Source organism: Gymnogyps californianus, chromosome 1 (genome assembly GCF_018139145.2).
Source record: "Gymnogyps californianus isolate 813 chromosome 1, ASM1813914v2, whole genome shotgun sequence".
Classification (NCBI taxonomy): Eukaryota; Metazoa; Chordata; class Aves; order Accipitriformes; family Cathartidae; genus Gymnogyps; species Gymnogyps californianus.
Window position 1 is genome coordinate 85,793,140 of NC_059471.1, and position 25,404 is coordinate 85,818,543.

A 25,404-nucleotide genomic window follows, 5' to 3' on the forward strand; every position below is an offset into this window, starting at 1 on the left:
AACTGACAGAACAATTTTAAGGGCTAGCCTTTTATGCTCAGAGATCTATGGGATGAAATAAGTAACATCCATAACGCCACTCAAGAACACAAGAAGAGGTGAACATGAAAGAAAAACAAAATGCTACAGAGACAATCAAATGGCCCTAAAGTAAATGTCAGAAATGTTTGCCAGTGTTGCAGTTTGGGGTGTCACCTGGATGGAACTGTTCATACAGGCTGTGGCAGACACTTCAGCAAAATCTTGAACTTAGAAGCAACAGAATCTGCCAGAAATAGGATCTAATATAAGAGTATGTTTTACAGGACCATGGGAAACAGATTTTGTGTCTTCTGCGAGACGTCTTTAGCTGGCTTCCCCTCGCCACTATAATTGATAGCAAAGTTCTTATCCTACACGGAGGGATTTCAGACACCACAGATTTGGATTTCCTGAATGCACTTGAGAGAAATAAGGTAAGAGATCATATTCATATGGGAGTGATCTGTTTTCTTTAAAAAATTTAGCAGTACAAATGCTAAGATCAGGTTGTTTGCATTAGGAAAGGAAATGGCTGTGGTATAAGGCATGTAAGGAAAAGAAGAGTCTTGTTTTCCTTCAAAATCAGTGTTTAGGAAGGAAGGTTTCAGTAGGTGTTGGAAGCCAATTGTTTGGCTGCTGTAAAATAACATGGGTCTTTTGACTTTAAAATAGCTAAAAACACTTCAGATACCTCCTTCTTGCAGTGATGATGCATTAGCCAGAAAGTATGGAAAGTACTTAATTCTCAGGCATTTCTAAACACTTCCGAAATCAATCTAACCACATCTTTCTAGCACTGCCTTTTGTCCTGGGGCTGTGCTTCTGCCATCTGTTGTGTGGGGGAAGTTCTCCACCTGTGAGACGCTCCCTTGGCAGCAGCTGAGCTTTGCACATGTGGGAGAGCCTTTCCAGCAGCATCAAACTTCAAGACCTGGCTTTGAGAAAACAGAAACTACTGCTTTTCAGGGATTTAGAAGACAGAAACGTTCATTTTTTTCTGGAATGGTGAGCAAACACAGCTCTTTCAAATCAGTGGAAAATGGTGTGGGATTTGGTCTCGATTTGGACAACTAAATTGAGATGTCTGCTTGTGATCAGGGTGCTTAGGCTCCTTATAAGCAATGGAGATCCAGGAGATCTGGTGGAGATCCAGGTCTTGTAATTGATTAGGCATAGGTCTCCAGTGCTGTTCATGGAAGCACCCTGTAGCCTAGGGATGTCCCCTCTGGCCTCTGCCTGCCTCTGGAGAAAGTATTCTTCGCAGGTCTCCTCCACCAGTCTCCTTTAGGTCCGATTCGTATCTGCTCACCTCACGCTAATTCACAGACATGGTAGAGCATCCCAGATGGCACAAGATACCTATGTTTAAGCAACCTTGTGTACCTTGTCATTAGTGTCTGTGGAATCTAGAGCTATTTCTCTCAACCTCATGTTTTCTAATGCAGAAATAAATGCTTTACAGGACAGTCAGGTGTATCTTTGTTTCTTAAAGATACGAGAAAGGGCAATGAATACTTCTGGTCATCGGAGTCTAGGCTCTGTTGGCTGTACCACTGTACACTGAACTTGGGTGCCTAACTACAGATGTAGGTGTCTTAACTGTGAGCTGAGTTCTGCCCACGCTTTCACCAAGGCTGGCCTCAGTGTGTTACTGGTGCGGTATCTGTGAAATGCAGAATTAACAGGTCAAAGTTGCTGTCACAGGAGAGTGTTGCTAATGAGACATGTGTGGGCCACAACTCAGGGCGATATCACTCAAGGCCAACTGATGTATTTTAATTGGTACAGCTGGCAACTGACAGGTCTCGAATACCGGTCAGTGCACTGGGGAATAACCCAGTGTTTTGCATTTTGTTTTGCATCAGTCCTTTTCTTTGTTAAAGAGTAGAATTTGGGGGAGTATGGGGGGGGGATATTTCGTTGTTGGGGTTTTTTTGTTCTGGAAGTGAGCTAGTATGAGAAAATTTCAAATAAGAAGAAAAGACACTCCCTGGAGAAGAGTATGTATTAGTGGGCATTCGTGGAGCGATAGCACACAGCTCCAAAAAAGCAAATGCCCATGCATATTGGAGGAGGTTGATTTAACAATAAAAGGGCCTGATGTAATACTTCATCAATTTCACTGTTATCCTCCTGATATTCCATTTATTTTAGCCAAATTCACCTAGCAGCATGCTACTGTATCAGAACAGTAGTGAATGCAGTTTCATCTTCAGTACAGTATACATGTATATTTTCAGTTTCCAGTGAAGCTGGGCACTTAAGTGTCATCCCTGAGCCCAGACTGTACTTGCTGTATAGTGAGACCTTATGATTGACTGTGGCTTGAAATGAGTCTGTGTGTCTGGATAAGAATATGAGAGCAGCTCTGAAGAGGCTGGTCACTGAGAGATACAAAGCAAAATATCTGCAAGTGCCAAGCACCTGCAGCTTCCACCAAACCTGAGTGTTCAGGACATTCTGAGAGTTCAGTATTGAGTACAGGGAATGGGAACTGATGTGGCTTTCAGCTGACATCTCTGCATCATCTTTATGTTCTGGTAACTCTTTCAATTTATTTTTTTTTTAAAGCTGAAATCTTTGATGCGGCCACCGAAGTCAGTGAGCAACAGACAGGACCAAGTGAAGGAGAGAATTCCCACAACCAGACCCAGTAAACACATTGCCAACCAGAATGTTGCAGGGAAAACACAACACATCTCTTCATCAGGCTCCACTGCGCCTTCAGACTCAAATTTGCCTCCAGACCCTGCCCTGAAGGAGTGGAAACAAGTAGGTGAAACCAAAGACAGACTGATACCGAACCCCTCCTGCACAAAACCAGCAGGTGCTCTGTTCAGGCACTATGTTGGAGTCTGAGGGAACTGTCTCTTAATAAGGAACCCATCATTCTTGGGAGTATACTAGCCAGCTATTAGTTATTTGGATGCTTTTGATAGACCTGGTAATAAAGGCTTGTGATTTTTATACCTTACAAGTACAATTTACCCAGTATTTTGTTTTCTTAGCCGTTAGGAGGAGGAAACTGCTCAGTATGAAATGTGTTTGCATGCCCTCATGTGGTTGGATCTGTTGGTACATACGTGGTTATCAGTTTAAATAGGTCAGACTTTGCAATTGTTGGTGATAGTGAGCACCTTTTTTTGGCTGTGGTTTTGGCAGCTGAATGCTGATACTGTCCAAAAAAACCCAACTCCTGAGACCTACAGGCTCATTACTCAAGAGTAGGAAGTTTTCGTCCTCTGGCTGTTCATTTCCTCCTGAATATTGGAGGCAATATGGAGCTCTTGTCATACTGTAATTTAATAAATTGTGACAATTTGAAAAGCTTAATTTGCACAGCAGTTTAGAAGCTCAAAATTGAATTTTATGTAAGTTTATTTTTCTGAGCTTCTCTTCAGACAACTGCTTTAAGGGGCAGACAGTTTTCTTTTGCATCTTGAGAAGCAGATCTGTCTCTGAATATGTGATTTCCCAAGATACCTATATCTGACCTACAAGCTAACATAATGGGCACAAGCAACCCCCCCAAATCTGACACTCCCCCAGCTAACCAAGCGTCCACTGAGCCACGCTCACAAATGTGAAGTGGAATGTGTTAGTGTAAACCTTGTCCAGTGAGGTTTAAACAAACACATTTTGCCTAATGTTTGCTACTGACTAGAATTATTAGGTTAGGTGACTTTAAACCATGATAATTCATCCTCATGTCTGAATCCTGTGAAAATGCTGATATGTAAAATCTTGTTTTGAAACATGAGCTGACCGAAGACAACAAAGCCGAAGGCAACTCTTGTCATGTTTAGAGCAGGCACTTCCCAAGCTTCGTTTAGGTAAAACCACCGACCCATGTGGTTATCATCAGGTCTGTGCTGGGAAATAGAAAATGCCTCTCACACCTACACGCGAAGGCGGCAGCTTTTGCTCTCTCTGAAATAGCCCAGGTACCATTCCTGATGCACCTACCCGAGTCTAGAAACCTCAGCTGTAAAAGGAGGTACATTTCTGAAATGATATTTCATCTGAAAAAAGTTCATCCAAAATCTAGATAATGTTTCTTAAGAAAAGTAGAACAAAAGTTTCAGCCCAAAAGAATGCCCTGCTGAAAGGAAGGAAGAAAACACAAGACCTACTTGTTACCTCAGGTGTGTTTTCTCCCTGTAGTGTGGGGCTTTTGCTATGGCCAGTACTTTAGACAGCCATAGCCTGTCAGTCCTCACCTACTGTCAGTCCTCACTTGCTTGAGTTTGCTATTTATAGATCCTTGACATTCTCTGGAGTGATCCAAGAAGCCAGAAAGGCTGCACACCAAACAAGTGTCGAGGAGGAGGTTGTTACTTTGGTCCTGATGTCACTGCCAAGCTGTTTGAAAGGTATAATCTGAAGATGCTCATCAGGTCTCATGAATTTAAGCCGGAAGGTTATGAGATCAGTCACGATGGGAAGGTAAGATGCTTCAATGTAAAGCAGAACTCTCATGTGAATTTCACAGGCACATCCACAGCAGATTTGTCTGCAAAGTTAAGTAAAAAAAATGAGTGACTTCTTTAAAATGGATTTGGGGGAATTGTGTGCTAGATAGATGTTAGAGCAATTTATGGAGTTCTGACAAACAAAATTCTTTACAGCTTCAGGGCATGGGGACTGGCTTATTACGCATGTGAAAACAAATGAACATCAACAAAATCCCTGAGGAGAGTTATGCGTAAATACAGTGCAAGAGATGCTCTAAGGCTCTAGAAGCCTTTTAACTTAATAATTTCTCTTCTGGCCCTGCCTTCTGACATGCAGTATCAGGAGGCCAGCAAGAATCCTGAAAACCAGGTCTGTCTTAGAAAGAGGTTTCTGTTAAACAGCATGTTATATCACACCGCCCTCTGAACTGAAGTCTTCCTATGACAGGCCAAAAAGACAGGCCTGGAGCTCTGACTCAAAAAGTGTGAGTGATTTGGTGACCAACATAGTTGTTGATCTCTGGTTTTATACGTAGACACTTAATTTTGTAATCTGCATGTTTTTCTAAGGTCAGTTTCAGAAATCAGTCTCAAGAAGAGTTATTCTAGCCAATCCAGTTTCTTTGTTTCCTACGATCAGGTGATCACTATATTTTCTGCCTCTAACTATTACGAAGAGGGGAGCAACCGGGGAGCGTACATCAAACTGAATCCTGAACTCATTCCTCGGTTTGTGCAATATCAAGTCAGCAAGCACACACGCAGGCAGAATCTTCGGCAGAGGTAAAGCTGTGTGTTGTATGCAGTGAGCATGTACTCACCTAGCATCTGAGTACCTGCCACAAATCTACAGCTTGACTGAATAATTGAATAGGCATCTATTTTTCTTGGTTTTCCTTGGTTTTCTATTTTACAATTTAAAAATTAAGACAGTAGACAAAACATGTTCTAAGTGCTCTAACTTGGTTTCCTGAGAAACTCCCAAAGGTAATTAGATGCAGTAAGCGGTTAGAACAGACAATCGTCAGGGACTCGTAAAGGGCCTGCGCCTGTCTGTCAGGTCTGCTTTAAGGCTGCAGTGTTAATCTGGACAAATCCTGTTATGAATTGAGTCCAAAAAGTTTATCATGACAGCTTTGCCATGCCTAGCACTGTGGTCAGATTTACTAAAGCAAAGCAGCTTAGAATTACCTGCATAAACTCAATTATCTCATAAATTCACATTATTCTTATGGGGCTTTGTTTGTTCTGGGTTTTTTCCCCCCCCAGTGTTGTCTTTTAGGATGACCCTAAACATACTACATGTTAAAGGATGTAAGAATTTGATAATGAACGTTGAAAAGCATAAAATGCTAGTGGATTTAAATCCTTTAATGATCTGCTCCGCATTTTTTTCCTCCTAGGGTGGGTACAATTGAATCATCTGCCTTGAAGTCCTTACGAGAGAAGATTTATGCTCACAGGTCTGAACTCACTAGTGCTTTTGCACAATATGACCTCAACGGCACAGGTAACACTACCTCTCTGTCCAGTTGCCACCATGGGGAAAACAACTTCCATGCGTGGGGGCGGGCAGAGGGGATGAACCCCATGGAGAGGGGTCCTGCCTGCCAGTGTAAGGCTGGAGGGCAGCAGAGGCTGGTTGGTCTTGCGTTCTTCCTGACCACAGAGGAGGACAGGTGTTAGCAAGTGCTGAGCCCCAGAAAACAACTTGAGGGGATGAAGCTTTACGCAGGAAGAAGAAAACAACTGAAACACATAGGCAAATAAGGAAATGGTGTTTGTTGTTGGCCAGAGAGTTTGGGCAGGCAAATCCAGCTCCAGAAGCTCAAAGGTCACCACCTTCACTTAGGAGTGTCTTCAGAAGATGTCAGACAGGGAACTGGGGTCTCAGGTGAGGGGGGACTGGTCTCCTCCTGAGTCTGGGAGGTACCTGAGGAAAGTTGACTCGCTATGCCACTAGCAGACACACTCTCACCCGCCAGCTGAAGAAAACTCAGTGGTAAATTGATGCATGAACCTTTTATGTAGGAACAAGGAGTTGATAATCTCTAGCACAAATACAACTTTTCCTCATGATGGCTTCTCACTTGACTGGGTTGTCATCTGTGCCCCTAAAAGGACAATTGATAACGTGATGGTACTGTTTCTTTGGCCACTGAACAACTGTTTAACATATTTCTGTCTTGCTTGATTTTCAGCTGCATATGTCTCTCTAGTTGCAGCTCAGCTCAAAGCTGAAGTAGGCTTCATGGCATAATCTGGTTTTCTCAGAAGGTATTAAAACATGCTGAACATCATAATAGCATCACAAAGTTGTTGAGGTTGGAAGGGACTTGTGGAAATGTCTAGTCCAACCCCGCTGCTCATTGTTATGAAGGTTTTTATCCCAGGGTTAGGAGAAACTGTTTGTGTTTTGCAACTGTTCTTAAAAACGGCAGAAGGCGTGCTGGTGACTGATGTGTGCTGTGTCATGTACCGCTTGTAACCATGAACTGACCCCTTCTGGCAGGCAGGATTTCTGTCAATGACTGGGCTGCAGCGATGGAGTCTGTCCTACAGCTGGAACTGCCCTGGAGGATGCTGCGGTCTCAGTTAGCACAGATGAACCCAGATGGAGAAGTTGACTTCATGTCATGTTTTTACGATTTGAAAATAGGTCAACCTGTAAAAGAGGTAAGGAGGAAATGGCCTCCTTGCAAGTCTTGGAGGAACAGCTTTTGGTGCAACTCGAGGCACAAGACAGTGGTTTGGCCAATCAGGTAGACATCTACAGCTGAACTAGTTGCCGAGCTTCCTTTTATAGTCACTGGAGGGAAATGAGCGCTGCTAGGGTACGAATCATCTTTCCCTGCTAAGGTAGATGCTTAAAATAGGTTGGATGAATCACATGCTAGAACTGCTTCTTATTTTCCGTTGACTCTCAAGGGCGTTTAGATAACGTAGCTGAGGAGATGTGACAAATCCTACCCAGAGCACTCAACCCTCCCTCTCTGAGATGAGCTTTTCAAATGCGCTCCAGAGCCAATTCAGGCACCTGTAGGAAGGAGTCACGTTTGTAGATCGGAGGTCTCTTCTACACATTCCAGTTGTTACCGAGTGGCTGCGTAGTGCTTTGGGACTTAGCTATCGCCATCATTTTTCTAAACAGCAGGATCCGTTCACATATGTACAGCGAAAGCTTTGTATGAGTGCATGGCATACAGCATCTTCCCTACATTACCCGTATTTCCACAAATATTACTGAAGGTAGGAGGTGTGAAGGGCTCCTTCCCCCTCTGCCCTGCCATCTGAAAGTGACGGGTTTTAGCTGGTTATTCCTCAGGGCAAGACACAAAGTATCACTCCAGGCAACTCAAGCATAAGGATTTTTTTTTTAAACATTTGACAAGTTAAACTGGGAAAATAGATTTGGATAGTACATATTCTGTTGGTTAGACTAACTCAAGCCAAGGTCTGAGTGGTTTCTTGTATGTGATTTCAAAACCAGGTTCAGCCAGCTTTGGTGGAAACACTGTGCAGATACAGAAAGGATCTGGAGATCATCTTTAACGTCATTGACAAAGATCACTCAGGTAAGTCTAGGTAACTTCACTGTACCAGCTCCAGGAAGCCTGTACTCGTTATCTTTCCCCACTGTGTTTCCTCCTTAAGGCTTCTAAATATAGAGGAACCAGAGATGATGTCATTTTTCCAGTTTAGTGAAGACTAATTTAAGCAGTCAGGCTGTAGCCATATAAGGGACAGTGCACAGAGCCTAACTTGAGAAAAAAATTCTCACATATCCCATCTCCAGTACTGGCTTCACTCTTTTGGGGGCTGCTTCTCCCTTCCACTCCCAGTATTTACTGCTTTCTCAATTCCACTGTTGAAAGCATTAGATCATTACCTGAAGTAAAAATGTACTTCAGTCATGAAATCACAAAACACACCCACAGCCACGGTAGGCAGGTGACTTTGTGAAGGAGCGTGTGTGCATGTGTGCATGCAGGAAAGGGAGACAGCACTGGAAAAAGCAACCTGCTGTCGGTCTCCTTTAGGTCTGATTTCTCTTGAGGAGTTCGGCCAGACGTGGAAACTCTTCACTTCTCACCTGGGCATTGATGTGTATGACGACTCCCTTGACAAGTTAGTCCTCAGCATAGACTACAACAAAGATGGCCACATCGACTTCAATGAATTTTTAGAGGCCTTTCACGTGGTTCATAGACTAGAGAAAAAGGCAAACTCATGAAAAGGCAGAACTTCTGGTGGGCTGTCTTAGAAGCTCACCTTCCTGTCACTAGTCATAAGCAGTCTGGGAAACCAGTTTCCAGACTGATAAACAATAAACGCGCTGCTCGATATGGTAAGCATTGCGGTCACTGCGTAAGCCTTTCCTTACTCCCTTCTGGATGATACATACCTGCTAGTAATGAGACAGAAGAGATGAAAACCCACTACTGATAGTATTGCTGTGTCACTGCCACATCAGGACCTTACAATTTATCCTCCCCCTTGGTGGCATCTCCCCCATCGATCTCATCTGTGAACACCGCCAAGGTCACACCTACAACCCCGTGGGAAGAGAAACTTTGGTATGTTTCTTTCAGCATTCCTTAGCAACAGCTGAGAAATAGCGCCGATGACCACAAGGAAGGCATCACACCCTCCCTGGCAATGTAACGGGCACGACAGATGCCGCCTGTGGGCTATCCAATCCAGGAGAGGAAAATAGGGGAGGAGAACCATCTAGCTAAAATAGGTAGTTCTGCATTTACTCTTGCTCTTCGCATCATGCAGTCAAATTAAGACATTCCAGGTGACCAGCTGTCCTCCTTGAAGTTTACAGACACAACTTAAAGGATGTTAGTTGAAAGGAGTTTACACTTGCACTAGATTTCCTCTTGCCACGCGTTACTTTTCCCTACATTTGTTGGGGCTGGGAGCTAAGAAAGAGTCATAACTCGTCACCTTAATGAAGGCTAAACCCATAGCATGTTAATGTAACACATGATAGATCACAAAATAAAGCTTTAGCTTTCACAGTAATGTGTAAGTGTGGTGTCTTTTTGCCTGTGTTCTGGTATCCTACACATATCAGAGTACAACACACTTCTCCTGAAGATGAACTGGACTTCTTTAAAACAAAGAGATGAGTAAGACCACAAAAGTAAACAAATTTTCATACTACCAAACCTAAATATCCTTGCATATAGTTAGCCATAAATTCTTTACCAAGTAAACTGAGAAATTCTGAAATTGAGTTTTTGGAACACAGCAAGATGGAAGAGTCCAGTGCCCCCGGCCTCCCCCCAGACTGCAAGCCAATATTCCCATTCCTGCGAGCACCACCACGTCCGCTCCTGTGGGGGAGAGTGGGGAGATCGGGACTCGGCTCTCTTGCGTATTACATTGACACGAAGTGAAGGGCAGCCAGGTCAGAGGCTTTTTGAAAACAGTATTGCCTCATTCAGCCTTAGTAAATACAATGTGCACAAAGTGCTTTTTGGGTAGGAGAAGGTTCCAGCCTAGCCCATCTTTAAATTTCAACAGCAAAAGATAAGCTAAGTAAAGTAGCTAGGTTTTATTTAATAACAGTATTGCAAGTACAAAAAACCCCATCCTTCCCAGTTTATCATCACAGAATGTAACAGCAGCCCAACCTTAAGGTACTGCTGTCTTTCTGAAATCTTATTTTCTACAATTAAATACAACATACTTTTCCAGAAGTATTTTGCAACTTGACAGATGAATGAATAAACGTGCGCATGCTTATTTCTATTGCCTAGGGGAGAGGGAAAGAAAAATTTTCAATAGTGCGAACAAAATTTACAGTAAAATTTTAATGGCATTGGTAATATTGAATGTATATTTTTAGCATGCATTTATTCTGATCTATGCACCGTGAGGATCAGTCCCACCTTATTGCAGCGGAGTGACAAAAAGGCTCCACCCAAGATGGACAACCACCACTGTGTGCGGTGGGATCTCGCTTCCCACCGCTGCTTTCCTTGCTGTGGGCACGAAGCAACGAGGCGGCATGGGACAGTGCGGCTCTGGAGCCCTCCTTTGCCACCACCCCCCAGGACAGAGGACAGAGCCAGGGTGTGCAACGAGACGTAGGAACTCAGGAACATGGCTGACAGCCTCCAGCCTAGATGTCCCCCTCTAACGGCACGCTCCTGAAGCTACCCTAACGTGAAGTTGAAGGATGCTTGCCTTGAGGCATCACTGCACAAGAGGGGACGGAAAGGTAAGGTCACAACGCAGTGCTTCACTCGGCAGGCAGTGAGAAGAGGCTTTCAGGGATGCAGGACTGAAGTATGAGAGGAGCCGAGTCATTCAGCCACAAAAGAAAAAAGCCTGCCCTGCCAGCTGCCAGCGGCATGCAAGAGCCCTCTTACCCCTAACAGGAGAAGTGGGGTGGCAGGGGGAGTAACTGTGAAACATCCAATGGCAGGAATAAAAGCCACTTGAGACTAAAACTGGGAGTGGGAGAGTGCCTGGCCACTTAAATCCAAACTGTTTGAGCTGAAGCTCTTCTTCCATGACCCCCACCCCCAATCTTTTTTTTTTTTATCCCACAATTTTATGCAGCGGCTACTTAATATTACAGCTGTGAGCAGTCCTTTGAGCAGGGACAGAATCAGTCTGCAGCTGAGTGCCCAAACTCTTGCCCTACAGGTACAGATGCCACCGCTGGTGGCACCTCTCTTTTCTCCCACTTTCTGGGCGACCCTGCTCCTACCTCCGGACCACAACAGAAAGTGCCTGGACTGACCCAGGCTCCCAATTCACTGAAGCCCCCGGCTGCTGCCGGAGCGGTGACGCAGTCCCGCAGTGCCCCATGCCCGAGGGGTGCAGCCCGGGTGTTTCACTACCCACCACGGAAAGCGACCGCTCCTTTTTAGGACCTCTAGGGACTGCGCAGCTCACCGTCGCCTCCCAGGAACAAGCAGGGCTCTCTCCCTGAGGAAGGAGACCACAAACAGCAGGACAGAAGCCAGACAAACTTTGTACCCCAGCCATTCAGTTTTCACATTTACTTGTAGGAAGAGCAGCCGAGGGAGATTAATGCCACTTTTGATCTGCCTAGTTTGACAAACTCCTGTCCTTCGCGCAGCAGCAGGGAGAAGGGAGGGCGCTGGCCTGGAGGAGCGGGGTTGGGGCCAGCATGCGCTATGTGCTCCGAGCTGGACACAGCTAATTATTCTGGGCAGTGCCCCCGACCAACCCCGTTTCTGTTTGCAGGCATGCCTGGTGGCCCCCCCACAGCTGTGTAGATGCTTCTGTCCCCACAGCTGCAAACTGCTAAGGGCAGCAGTGCCCGTCAGGCTGGAAAGACCAGGTCTCAAGTGGGTCTATTTTAGTTCATTAATGCCCTTGTTTCTGAGGCACAGGATGTGTCCGTTGACCTTTGCCTTCCTTCCATAAATGAGCTTCCAGGGACTTGAAGGTGGCCGTGTCATCCTCTGCCGGCTCCCCTGGGAACCCTGACAGCCAAGTCAAGCCTCTGCCAATTAGCTCAGCCCTGCACAAACTGCGAAGTCGTCACGGATTTTAACTGGGAGCACACCCTCACCGCCGCCAATGCCAGCTCTGCTTTGCAACAGCTTCACACACACACACACACAGAGGTGGATCCTCAGCAAAGCAGGGGGTCTATATAAAAACTTATTTGCTTAATTAGGTTTGCACTAAAATGCAACTCTCCAATTGGAACGGTTCTTCCGTCTGAGTAGTAACACAGCAGCAAGTTGCAGCTGTGCCCGACCTGCAGGTAGCACGAGTTTCCCTTCCACTGGCCTTGCGTTTCAGAATCCCACCCTTCACCACCAGCTACCTAAACTCTTCAAACTTCCACATAAATACTTTCCAAGCGCCTGCACTCCATGTGATAATTGATCATGATGATCATAAATATACCAAAGCCTACGTCGTACTATGAATTTCAAAGTAAAGATACCAATGATACTCTCATTAAAAAAACCAAGTGTTAAACGGTGTCCAGGTATGTTTGGCCATAGGCTCGATTGCTTTAGACTTCAATGCAGCTGCATCTAAAATGAACTACATCACCCTTCTTGTTTCTGAAAACAAGATCACAGTGTAGGTGAAAAAAATAAATAAGAGTCTGAGGGAAAATCATCTTGCATCTCTCTCAATCTAGGATTCAACAAGAAAAGCAAAGATAACTGCTACTGCTGACTTTTCGTATGATACCGGATAGAACAAGAAACCACCACACAGGCTCTTGTGTCCTCGTGTTCTGCACTGTCACATCTATCTGCTTAAACTAGACAAAGGATTTTACTGTCATTTACTGGGAAACAAGCTAAGGGATCTCTCACAATACATATGAAAAGGAAAAAAAAAAAAAAAACCATGATGAAGGCAAAACCCTACAAAACAGGCACCGTGCCAATAAAATGACTTCCACATCCAAGTGCTCATTGTACCGGAACCGTACCTTTACACCAGCCCCTCAACAGGCCCACAGTTTTCATGGTGATTAAGACAGTACGTGCCTCTCTCAGAGCATCCAGTCCCAGGGCTCCGAGGCCCCTGGACTGCCAAACTCTCCTGGTCTCTGCAAAAACACAAAATCGCCTCCTGAGGCCTCCCACACCTTCGCTCTCTTGAGCCAGTGTCCGGATGCTGTTACAGCAGCAGCGACTCTGTAGAGGGACAGCAGGCAGGGTGGCATGGCCGTCGGGAGCTTAGGCTCCCCGGGACCGTGGGTGCTGGCGACTGGCAAGTGAGACAGGGGTTTACTTCCCTCCTTTCATCAAAGTATTTCAGACATCTGTTTAAAACTGGAACCAAAAACCTCGTTCTCAAAAGCACCACGTACTATTGTTACCAAAATAAAAAAAAAAGTTTTCAAATCCTGTAAAAATGGCAGTTATGTTTTGAAAGAGTAGAGGGGGGTCTCACAGAAATATGCTTATCATCAGGCTTATTAGCACAGAAAATACTTACTTTTTACAGGCCATATTCTGCTCTTTTCCCCTCTACCTGGCAAGACAGAATCGCTCTGATCCTCCCTGCTCACATGGCGGCAGTGCCGGCACACCTCCACGCTGCTGAGGGAGCCCGTGGCCGCGGGGGAGGCTAAAGCTACAGCCACTTCCCTAAGCTGTCAGCCAGATACATGCTGCCTGGTGGCAAAACCAACAGCGCCGGCACAAGGAAAACCGCAGCCGACGCCTGGGGTAAAGCAGGGTTCTCCCCTCCAGAGGCAGCCTACCTCTGTTTTCAGTTTAAATGGCCACGGAGCCGTTTCCCTGCAGGACACACCTATTCTCCTTGCAGCAGCTCGGAGCAGCCGCAGAAACTGGTTTCCAGTGGACAGATTCAAGGCACAGGCACTAACGTGGGAGCTGTCTGAAGGGAGACTTCCAGGCAGCCCATCCCGAACTACACGTGACAAGTGCGACTTCAAATAAAAAAAGAAAAAGAAAAAAAGGAAAAGCGGGGGGTGGGGGGAAGAGAAAAACATCAAAGCCTTCCATAAACTCACACTGCGCTGGAAGGGTGGCAATTATGCCATTCTTAACTCTGAGGCTATTTGCAAGGGAAAGGATTGGGAGACTTGGAAAGGGTGCTCGAGTGGGAGAGGTTTATCTTGCTCCATTCAGAGGAAAGGATTACAGGCATAAAACCGTCTGTCACCTTGGAGAAGCCGGAGTCTTGAGATTTTGCCTCCAAAGCCTTGGGGATGCAGGGAAGGAAGCTATTTTGTTCAGATTAAAGACAGATGCAGCTTCCTGAGAGAGGCTATCCTCTCAAATTAGTGGATATTGTAAGACATTTGTCTCTACTGGCGTCAGCCCTGCACTGACTAGGTGCAAATGAGATGAGAATCAGGATAAACGTGTATTAGAAATATCACCTGGTTATTTCAAGTTATTCCTATTCCTCTAATTTACATTTCCCTGGATGTTTCACACCGTGCATTAGTGATTCACAATGATGTACATTTACACACAGCAGGAGAAAAATTAATGAATTCCATCACTTCCCTTACTTGGGAGACTTTATGCCTGAGATACAGCTCCCTCATTTTATTATGCCTTTTGATCTCCACAGAGTAACCTGTTTTCCCCTTGGCAGAAGTGTATCATTCTCGCTAATTTAATATGAATTACATTTATGCACTTTGGGCAGAATAAGACTCATTATTGGTTATTTCTCGCACACTCTCTTAAAACCAGGCCAAATTCCACCTACCCGTCCGCCGCAGGTAGGCATGCACGTAGCATGACGACTAGTGTAAAACGCTGAGGTAGTGCACGGCACACATACATGCAGCAACTAAACAAGAGGTTCATGACAGGGAAATGGGGAGAAAGAGCTTCTGAGCCCTCCCTCCTGCATGAGGCATCGCTTACTGCATCGCACAGCCTGTGCTAGGCAGGAAATCATGTAAATAAATAATTATGGCTTTTGTTAGGTACGTCATGGTGCCATAGGCCCCACTTGGAGCACTGTCATAAAAAAAGTGGCAAATTCCTGTGGCTACGTCTTTCTCCAAGATACTACCAGTAGCTCCGAATGATTTCTGAAAAGACACAAGCAAAGAAGTAGGGCAAGTTAGGCGTGCATGCTTGCTTATTGGAAAAACCCCGCCATGTTATGATTTTGCATTTGTGCTGAATACTGAAAGCAATTCTCCTTTCCCTCATGAAAACCTTCATCAGGATTATCATAGGACCCACATGACTTAGTCGGATCAGCGTAAGTAAATAAGGAACATACAACTTCACAGATTTTTGTCCTTGGGGGGTGGGGGGTGGGATTACTCAACTATTGGTAACTCTAATGCCTTGGTAAAGCAAAACTTCACTTCAATCTACTCACTTACTTCAGAGCTTGTTAGCCACTACAATTTTATTCCCTTTAAATCTCCCACAATTCTTAAATTAGCTCTCCAAATATATTTTGAGACGACACTTAAGTGATTTGGTCTGTCTTTGTAGGGGAAAGAATAAGGATAAGATCAAGCTCATCGCAGATATTAAAAAAGGAGCAGGGGACAATTTTCAAATGCAGAGGCTTCCCACCACTGCACTTTGAACTCACCAGCTCCTGCAGAAACAGGTCATTGGCCACGTGCACGATTCGATCCACGTGGATGATGCCCCCGATGCTGTTCACCTCGATGTCAGAGAGGAACGTGAGAACGAGAATAGCTTCCACCAAGAGCTGCCTGTACTCGGGCTGGGGTACGTGGTTCAGCACCGACTCCACGTGCACAGCAAACTTGATTTCGCACGGGGTCATCTGGCAAGGTTGAGTGGAAATGGAAAGAAAAACTGACAAATCCAAAAGACTAGTTCCCCACATCCTGCAAGCACTTAAACATATGCTGCTCTCTGCACATGGGGGTAGTCTGACTGAAGCGAACACAATGTTTGTGTGGCTTTAGCACTTACAGCAACGTTTTGCATTGCTAGGCCCTGATCCTGCAAACAGTTACGCAACTTCCAGAAGACTGCTCCAGCCCTGCAACCCATCACGCACACGTTTTAGTTGCATACGGGACTGCTGATGCTTAGCTGGCAAATTAACTCTTTGCTCCTCATGCTGCGGTCTCACGCACTCCGCCTTGTAAGTATCTTTCTGGCATCGCAGGTTAGTTGCAAAGCCAAAATTACTGTCGAGTTCTAAAAATAACCACCTGCTTAGAGTGAATGCTTTTCCACACAGAGATATAGCTATATTGTTTGTAGAGCAGCCTAATTTGCACTGGCACAGCTCTATGGATGTTCCGTGAAAGGCTGCTGCCTTAGGAGGTTTGTGCTTATTTCGTTTGATTCCTTTAAACAACAAAATTAGATACTGTCTAGGTCTGACAGGCTAAAAATATAAGCCTATTTATCTACACAATAGGAATAAATAAAGCCCTCCATTCTGCAAAAAAAGGTTTAAATTTGGCAGAAAATTCCAGCTCCTCTCTTCAGCTGTTACCACTGTCCCTCAGAAGAGAAGGAAGCCAGAGACAAATCTGAGGGAACCAGACAGGAAAACAGTCTCAGGCACACAAGCACCTCTCTTGCGCTGATGGATTACTGTTCACAAGAGTTTGTTTTATAGATGTGAATTCAAAACTTGCCAGAGCGCTTAAAGACAGAGTGGCAATCCAACTACGGAAAAAAAATGTAAGGAAAGGTTACAGATTTAAAGAGTCAAAGCTTTGGTTAGAAACAATCATCCTTAATTGGTGTTTACTTTTGAGACTGTGATGCCAAAATACACCGGCTGCTGTTGCAGCACATTAAAAAAAATAAGCGGCAAGCAACATGTCTGCTTTATTCCAATAAGGCTGCGCTTTCTCCTCACCCTGCCCGAAGGACTGCCATCAGCCACCCTCTTTCAAGCCCTGCTCCGTGGGTGCATGCGGGTCAGTGAAGGCGTGCAGAGGGCAGCCTCGGCAAAGGGGAAAACCTGCCACAAACCCGCTCCCAGGCCTGCCTGGCAGGAACTCATCTGCACAGCCCCCGGGGCAGCTGGCGGAGGTGCTGGGGGAAGGTGCAGACCTTCTAACCTTCTTAAAACCAAGGATCTGCAGCAGCAGCCCTGCTGCATCTTACACCGTCATACCAAACATTCAGTCATGGGGCTAGAAAATTGTTGGCATTTTACTGTACCTCTCTGGTGGTTGAAGAAGGAAGGACATACCCATCAATGGACAGACCATGGCACTGAAACAACAACATTTTGACAATGAACAGAAATTACAGTTCTTGCAAGTAAATCTGAGGGTTCTCTGTTCTAAGCCAATATGTAACAACTTTCAGTTAAAAAAAACAAAACAAAAAACAACCAAAACCACCCAAACAAAAACAACAAAACCCATTAAAAAATATTATTTCACCTTTGCTGAAGAAGTTATTATGTAACCTGGCAAACGTTAGAAATAGCCTGACATGACATGTAGAGAGTGTGCTGTGTTCCAGTCCAGCTACCAAAGGTGAGGAAAGTACTTAGAGAGCCACTACAGCAAGAGGCAGGCAAAGGAGGAAAACAAATCAATGAGAACATTCTGTGGGAAAGGATGTAGAAATAAAAGATAATGCAAAAGCACGACAACAGACCACGAAAGTGAGAACCTTTATTTTTAATTTTCACTAAAACCACATTTAGTTAAGTGTTTCAGATCCAGGGCACCGCAACTCAAGGATGTGGACATGTTGTGGTGCTTGGACATGGGCCACCAACAGTGGGGGAGAGGTGGTGTTAGAAATACCAAGTGGTACACAAGAAAAGAGTGACAAAACCTAAATGGTGAGAAGGCAGGCTAAGGAATGACACAACTGGGTCCCTGAGGTACAAAAACACACCAAGAAGAGGAGAGAGATTTTATGAATAGTCCAAAGAGAGTTTAAGAATGAAATATTGAAGACAACTTAAATAAGCACAATTGATTTTAATAGAAAACCCATTCAAATACTCCCAGCTATTACGTTAGGTCAGGACAGAAGTGATGCTCACTCTACTGAAAGATCCCATTAGTAAATAGCCACGAGGTCATAATATGACTTGTCTTGGCTGACATCAACACTAACAGCTTCAGCATAAGTGATTTTAGAAGGGCAACTAAAATCAACCTAAGCTGGTGATGCACATTTTTCCCAACTGTGTAGGTATGAACAGCTCAGTGCTGCAAGGTGCCGAACGCTGGCTTTCATCCAGCAAAGCAGAAGAACAGGTGCATAATGACTTTGAAAGGAGTAAAAATTCGTAATTCCCCTCTCCTCTTTCCTGAAGAGCTGCTTCAACACATTTCCATACCCCTGATCTCCAAGGTGCTGGCAAGGACTTACTTTTCACTTAAACACAAACAAAAAAACGTTAAGATTGCCATACAGCTCAGAAGAGCCAGCAAGAGATCTCAAGACATTTTGGAAGAGTCAGCGCAGTTTCCTCCTTCATTCCTCGCAGCCTTTCTGAACTGGAGCACAGGAACCGCACTGCATTGCAGTGCCCCTCAGCGGCACTGACCACAACTTGCATTAGGCCATGGGCGATGCAAGACAGACAGTGGCGGAACAGAATCCTTCAGCTGAAATTCAGCGCCGGTGGTTTCAGAGAAAAATACGCTTTCAGACAAACACGTGAACTTGCGTTAATGGAGCCCGTTTATGTTCAAGAGACACACTCCTACTAATGACTCTAGTTTCCACCAGTCTACCAGCTGAAGACCAACTTCAGCTCCCGGCAACACGCCACCTCTGGACCACCACCTCCTCAAGTTACCGTACAGCTTGCTTGCTTCCTGCCCTCCACGGCTGTCAACTTACCTTCTGAAGGATTTTCCACACTTTCTCATAAAAGCCGACAGGAACTCTGTTAATAGCACCATCAAGCCTCCTTCTGCGCAGCCACTGTCCTTTTCGGCCACCCCAGCTCGTGTCTCCATTGGAGCCAGTAGGAGAAGTACTAGTGGGAGACGACGGAGTACTGCCCCTCTGTAAGAAACATTAAAGCCTTGGTTAGTTACTTTCTACCACCCCAAGTGCTACTCTTGGTGAATACCTCATTCTCTTACAATGCTACCTCAGAACCAGGGAAAAAATACAGGCTGTGCTGTCATACAAGATGACGGAGCAGGATTGATCCCTTTCTCTCCCCTTCACAACAAGCTTCACTTCTCTAGTACTTCAATCATTTCTCAACAAAACAGACAAGCAGTTCAACAAGGCATAACCAAGTAAACTTCACTGCTTGGTTCAGCACAAAGCATGACTATTTTAACAAGCATGAGCTGGCTGCCAGAGCAGTGTCACTGGTGTGCAAGATGGTGGGATTTGCAGGTAGGTCTGACTCAGACTTCGGGCTCAGTGTCATAAGAGAACCAAAGGGCCCATGAATCCAGCAAGAGAGGTCCTCCATGCAAAAAGCGCCATTAAAGTATGTAGATTAAAAATTGACTTCATGTGGTCATATAATCATTATGCCTGCCTCTCTGTAAGTATCAGTCTTGTTTCCTTTATTGTCACTATTGCTCTATTATTTTACTCTACCAGACTTGGAGACTAAATTAGGCAGCAAATCATCTTCAAAGTTTTGGCACCACCACCAAATTCTTGCTCCCATTTCCACACATGCAGTCTGCCTACTTGCACTCCCAGAGACCGTGTGCTCTTCTGTTTCCTTGTTCCTTTTTGCACACTGATTACTTTCAGCCCAGAAAGGAGTATGCTGACAGCCCCATCTCAAATCCCATCATCTCTGAGTAAGAAACCACCTGAGCAAAGTACTGGGGAAGGAGGAAAGTAAGGCCAAAAACTGTATGTTTGCAAAGGGTAGGCTCACTGATTCTACACAGCCAAGCTCTGCAAAAAGGCCAGCAAATGAAAACAGTCCATTTCCACTCCTACTGGTGTCAGAGAGGCATAGGTGGTGTTCCCTTGATGTTTTGATGCTTGCTATTCCTTTCCACTGCACACTGACCAAGACAGAAGAACTTCCTCCACCCTGCTGAGCAGAGCTAGGGGACGCAGGAGGTCAGCAGGAGGGTTGGTGCCAAAGTAGAGAAATCCATCTGCATACAATAATTAATCTGGCTACTCAGGTGGTTCAGAGGAGCAAAGATCTCATTGAACAATTCTGTGCACTTGAATCAAACACACAGTTGGAGCCTGCCTTTCTGCACTGGTATGTGGGAAAAGAGGCGCAACAGTAACCTGGCAGTTGTCAGGCCAGGCCACAGGGCTAGTGGTGCTCTGCAGTTGTGTATTTAGGACACTTGGGAGATGTGCCATCGACAGCAAGTCTGCAGACATGGAGAACCATCAATCACAATCGCCAGTTCAAAGCATATGCGTAGCTGTGAACCTTCCATCTCTTCATGACAGATTTGGAGCCTCAGACTTACTTTAAATTGTTGAGGTTTCTGTTAGTAAAATATTTAAACAATTATCTTCCTTCTTAACAGTGAGAGCTTAAGAAGAGCTACAGTTCTCTGCCTTGAAAGAAGAGGACTGCCTGAGGAGATACCCATGCCCATAAACCCCGTCTCAGCAACCTGAAGCTATTCTGGGTTCATTATTGTCCAGGGACTGCCAGTGTTTATCAATGCTACATTACTTTTAAATACTGATGACACCTGTAACATAATCCACCATCAAGTACCTAAATCTGCTATAGTGCTTTATCTGCTACAACTGCTTAAGCTTCAGAAGAACTAAGTGGATCTAAATGCGAGACTCAACTTCTATTAAAAGATTACTAATGAGAATTGGTTCCCAATGAACATGAACAAGACAAAGAGGTAGGGTTTGAAAACAAGTTTTTACACAGGAGAAGTCACAGGAGGTGTCTAGAGCTAAGACCCTTGCACACACACACACAGGGTGAAGAGCAGGTGCAGAGCTGCAGACAGTGTTTTACCGTGGAAGCGAACATGCTGCTGGACATGGAGTGGCCCTCGTGAAAGAACTACAAAACAAAACCAGACACCAACATGTCAGACAGACAGCCATGACAGAACAGGATGCAAACACGGTTAAGTAACTCGTCCGTGCAAAGACAAGAAACATGGAATAAGCTCAGGTACTCAGGGGAACAGCCCCCGGCCTCTTGCAGTGCTGCACTTCAGCTGACCTCGGGGCAGCTGCTGCCGATTCCCAGGGTCACCATGAGGCAGACCCCGCCGTGCCAGGAGCCTATTCGGCAGCCACAAGCTGCCCGCGCCATCCACTGAGCTCCAAGCATGGCCAACACAAACCGCCACAGTTTAAGACGCGTGCAAAAGCTTCCCTGTGGCTCAGGGCTGGGAAAAAACCCCAAGCTCCCCACTCCCATTCCCCATTCGTTGCAATGTCAGCAGCTTCTCTTTGGACAAGAAGGTCATCTTCCTGCAGAAAGTCTGCAGGCTGCCAACTGGATGGGCAGCGCTAAACAAACAGCTGCAAGGCAAAATTTTTGCTGAAATGCGGATGCAGCACCTCAGACTTACAGCACTTTTCTGTAACTGTCCATCCCAAGCCATGCCTCCTACTTAAGTGTTAATGGTTCAGACCCAGGCAAAGGCTTGATGTTCAGACTCAAGAAACAACGGCAGCAAATGAGAGCTGCAGTCACTCAACACCTGAGCTCTGGTGCAAAGAGATGTTAGTACAAGTACTTGAAACGTTCCTTGTAACACAAAGTTGATTCCCCCCCTGCCAAAATGACATGAAATTATTATCTAGTGAATTATTCACAGAATGCAGTGAGATGTGGCAGGAAGCAGCAGGAATGGCAAGGTGGGGGGGACAAAAATAAAACCAGCCAACTCCTCCTCTGTGCAAAATACCAAGTTTCCATCTAATGCAAAAGCAATGCAGGAAATACATTTCCAACCTCAACGAAGGTCCAAGTGTTTCAGCTCAGGCCCACCTCTGTACTAAAAACAAAATAATGCTGCCACCTAGTGCCTAGTCCCTCTTCCTTCCTGGAAAGGCCCTGAAGTCAGACACCCACCGTACGACTGCGAGCCCTGCTCAGACTAAACCCCCGAAGTCACTTCAGGGCCCGTGGAAAGCAGCGAGCAGCACCTTCACAGCCATACCAAGAGGCTTGGCCACCACGACGCTCAGGCAGCGGCATGGCTCAAACACGGCAGCCAAGACTCGTGAGACAGACACCGTGCGTTTCACAGGTGCCTTTGCTTCCCTGCCTGATCATCTCCTATGAAGGATCGTTAACTGATCTTTATTGTCAGCATCAAATACTCCGTGTCAAGACCATGCAGAAATGCCACTCCTTTCTGAAGGCTTACTGAGCAAATCTGTTCCATACAATCAAAGGAAAACATCAAATACTTCCTTAGAAACTTACAGAAATGACCTCAGATTAAATGAAACAGGCTTGCTTGTTAAAAGGGTCTTTAAAAAATAGGTTTCTAACATAGAATCATAGAATGGTTTGCGTTGGAAGGGATCTTTAAAGATCATCTAGTCCATGCCATGGGCAGGGACATCTTTCACTAGATCAGGTTGCTCAAAGCCCTGTCCAACATGACCCTGAACACTTCAAGGAGTGCTGGGGCATCCACAACTTCTCTAGGCAACCTGTTCCAGTGTCTCAGCACCTTCATCGTAAAAAATTTCTTCCTTATGTCTAATCTAAACCTACCCGCTTTCAGTTTAAAACCGTTGCCCCTTGTCCTGTCACTACAGGCCTTGGTAAAAACCAATTCTTCATCTTTCTTATAAGCCCCCTTTATATTTTGAAAGGCTGCAATAAAGTCTCCCCGGAGCCTTCTCTTCTCCAGGCTGAATAACCCAGGCTGAAAAATATAGAACCATTCTTATAAATGTATTTTATTTGACCACTACCTTGCTATTTATCTACAGCAAAAGAAAATTACTAGTAGAGACATAAAACAGAGAAATCAAAAACAGTCATAACAAAACCATCAGTCACATTCATTCAGAATATTTTGGTTGTGTTTTCTGTAATATGTCTCCATATACTCAGTTGCTGTGTAGTTTAAAGTATTGAACTTATATATATATATATATATTCTAGCAGTAATCATCCTCCATTCCTGAAGAAACAAAACAGGAAGAAAACAAACCAAGATTTCTTTTCCAAGTGTATCTTTTCCAAAAGGCATGTGGACCACTTTAGCAACTTGGGCAGAGTACAAGAATGAACACTGTTTGCATGAAAGCTTCACTTTGTACACCTGACTTTTCCTATGATAAAAGAGCTGTTTTGAAGTTGATGCTGTGAATGCATCAGGGTTTGTTCAAGTTCTTCTATATTCAGCATGTGAAACAAGAACAAAAAAGGAAGCACATTTTTGGAGGAAACATCCCCTTACTGCCTTCTGTTTAGTGATCAGCTTTAAATCAAAAGATCTTTGGAAACTTCTGTCATTTACCAAGAGTAAAACCTAACATGAGACAGTTCCAGAACAGCTGCATTTTCTGATGAGCATTGACAGAAAATCCTCACCTGCTTCATCTCACTCTTCAATTTAGTAATGCCACTTCTTTCTGTTTTGGTTGCTCCAGAATGCCCCACTTCACGAATAGAAATCGCAGGGCTAGACGAAGAGGAATCTACAGGTCGCACTAAAAGAAGCAAATGGACATTTGTAAAATTCTAGAGGTAGAAAAACAGATGAAATTGTATCTAGAAGTTAAAGATAAACACATATTCTTTCAGAAGTGTACAATGCTCTTGGTAACAGCACCCTTTCAAATCGCGTCAACAGTTCAAACCTGACTGCATCAAGTAAGGGGCCTAGATCCACACTTGGATATCAGGGCCTGATTTTCCAAGACACTGAGTCATCGTAGCTTTAAAAGACGTCAGAGTTGCAATGAGTCTGTGAGGGCCTAAGAATGAACCCAGGAGACAGCTGGCGTGCCAGTCAGGAATATCTAGGCATCACAGACATGCTCCTTGAAGGCAGGTTAGATATGACCTTTTTATGGTTTTCATTCTGGTCACATAAGACTTCTTCATTTTACAAGTTCACCTTCATATCACTGAAAACTTGATACAATCTTATTTCAGTGCAGGACAGCTTCCATTATATTTGTTTTGTTTATTCCATGGCAGACATACACATGTACTGGCCACCCATGATTAATACATCACACATACCTCTATTTTACGTGCCGAGGGAGTAGATTCCTACTTATAAGACAATCTAACTTTATATTTATAGTTCTCACTTAACGTATACAAGTACCCAAGTGGACAACTTACAGCTTCTTTCCACTCCAAACTCTTTTCCACTGAGAATATGGTGTAGGAGATTTTTCATATCAAAGGGGCTTAGATTCATCAAACTCTCTGAAGCTTCTTCACCTAGTTAAAAAAAAAAAAAAAAGGAAAAAAAAAAGACAAACATCACTATAGGTAGCTTTATAGCTTGTTTTCCTAAGTAAACTGCTGATGAATGAAGTTCAGTGACATGTACCTTTGTGGCTAATGCTTCCTTTAAAAAAATTACTATGTAGAGTCACATTTCAAAGAAAATACATTTCAGGACTAAACAACAAACACTGCACAGAAACACCACTATTTGCATTAGTGAATATTACGCCGCAGCTTGTGCGAAATCTCACTGAACCTGATGATGAGAAAGCAGTTGCTCCTTTGTAGAGCAAGATCACTTGCAAAGGCATTACAGCCATCTCCCAACAGCAGATGACGTGTAGATCTAAATTACAGAGCCAGAGTTAATCCATAAAGAAATGCATGCATGTGGAAGGCTTGTGTTTTACTTGATTAAAGGATCATGCTTGTAAGTGAGAGAGAGAAAAAGCACATACATACACGTGTGCACAGACAAATCTCGCATAGGAGAACATGGAAAAGGTAGCAATGGAGCTGAGGGCAGTGTACAAAGCAGCTGGTGTTTAAGGCTAAGGAATAACAAAGGGGACCCCAGGAAAGACAGGCTTTGCACTGTGAACAAAGCAGCTTCTGCTATTCAGCTACAGGTTTGGGGGAAACAGGGCTTTCTGTACACTCTTCATACAGAAACAGAATTACCTCAGAAAATTACTTGGCTCCTTTTGTCGACTTCTAAGGGAGAAAGCTGCTACCCCCCAGTGGCAGCTAGCCACTCAAGTCAGAGAGCAGCAGCGTCCAAAGCGGGCTCCATCTCACCAGCTACCAGGGACCCCCTCTTCACTCCACGAGGGAGAAAACCAGGGAGACCAGAAAATATGCTTCCACAAAGTTATCCCCCTTTAGGGTGTGCTAGGGCATTAGAAATGGTAACAAGAGCTCAGCCACAAAAATATGGCCCAGATCATGCTCCTAAGTGTCAGCATTTGACTATATATTTGTCACATTAACTCGATTACTTTTCATGACTACTTTTCATGACTGCTCCTTCTTAGAATTCTGACCCCTTTCAATGGTGAAAATTCTTCAGTGATTTTTCAGATCTCTCTTCAGTCATGATTCCTCTCTAGTTTCACTTTTC

General features: G+C 44.6%; 2 protein-coding genes across 3 annotated transcripts in view; one reads left to right on the top strand and one right to left on the bottom strand.

Moving 5' to 3' along the window:
- Positions 1-9,495, top strand: part of PPEF1 (protein phosphatase with EF-hand domain 1) — a 42,805-nt gene extending 33,310 nt beyond the window's left edge. The window contains exons 10-17 of the mRNA XM_050902436.1: positions 306-455; positions 2,593-2,793; positions 4,282-4,467; positions 5,116-5,258; positions 5,879-5,985; positions 6,988-7,151; positions 7,966-8,050; positions 8,516-9,495. Of these exons, the coding sequence (XP_050758393.1) occupies positions 306-455; positions 2,593-2,793; positions 4,282-4,467; positions 5,116-5,258; positions 5,879-5,985; positions 6,988-7,151; positions 7,966-8,050; positions 8,516-8,709 (1,230 nt within the window). The 3' untranslated portion in view covers positions 8,710-9,495. The remainder of the gene's footprint in view (positions 1-305; positions 456-2,592; positions 2,794-4,281; positions 4,468-5,115; positions 5,259-5,878; positions 5,986-6,987; positions 7,152-7,965; positions 8,051-8,515) is intronic.
- Positions 9,496-14,477: 4,982 nt separating this feature from the next.
- Positions 14,478-25,404, bottom strand: part of PHKA2 (phosphorylase kinase regulatory subunit alpha 2) — a 44,524-nt gene continuing 33,597 nt past the window's right edge. The window contains exons 26-32 of one of the 2 annotated variants that reach the window (XM_050893836.1): positions 24,174-24,275; positions 23,412-23,530; positions 20,856-20,903; positions 18,764-18,931; positions 17,111-17,164; positions 15,543-15,743; positions 14,478-15,021 (exon numbers count right to left, since the gene is read on the bottom strand). In XM_050893836.1, the coding sequence (XP_050749793.1) occupies positions 14,848-15,021; positions 15,543-15,743; positions 17,111-17,164; positions 18,764-18,931; positions 20,856-20,903; positions 23,412-23,530; positions 24,174-24,275 (866 nt within the window). In that variant the 3' untranslated portion in view covers positions 14,478-14,847. Of the gene's footprint in view, positions 15,022-15,542; positions 15,744-17,110; positions 17,165-18,763; positions 18,932-20,855; positions 20,904-23,372; positions 23,531-24,173; positions 24,276-25,404 lie in introns of both variants that reach the window. The other variant, XM_050893828.1, reaches the window with a different exon arrangement.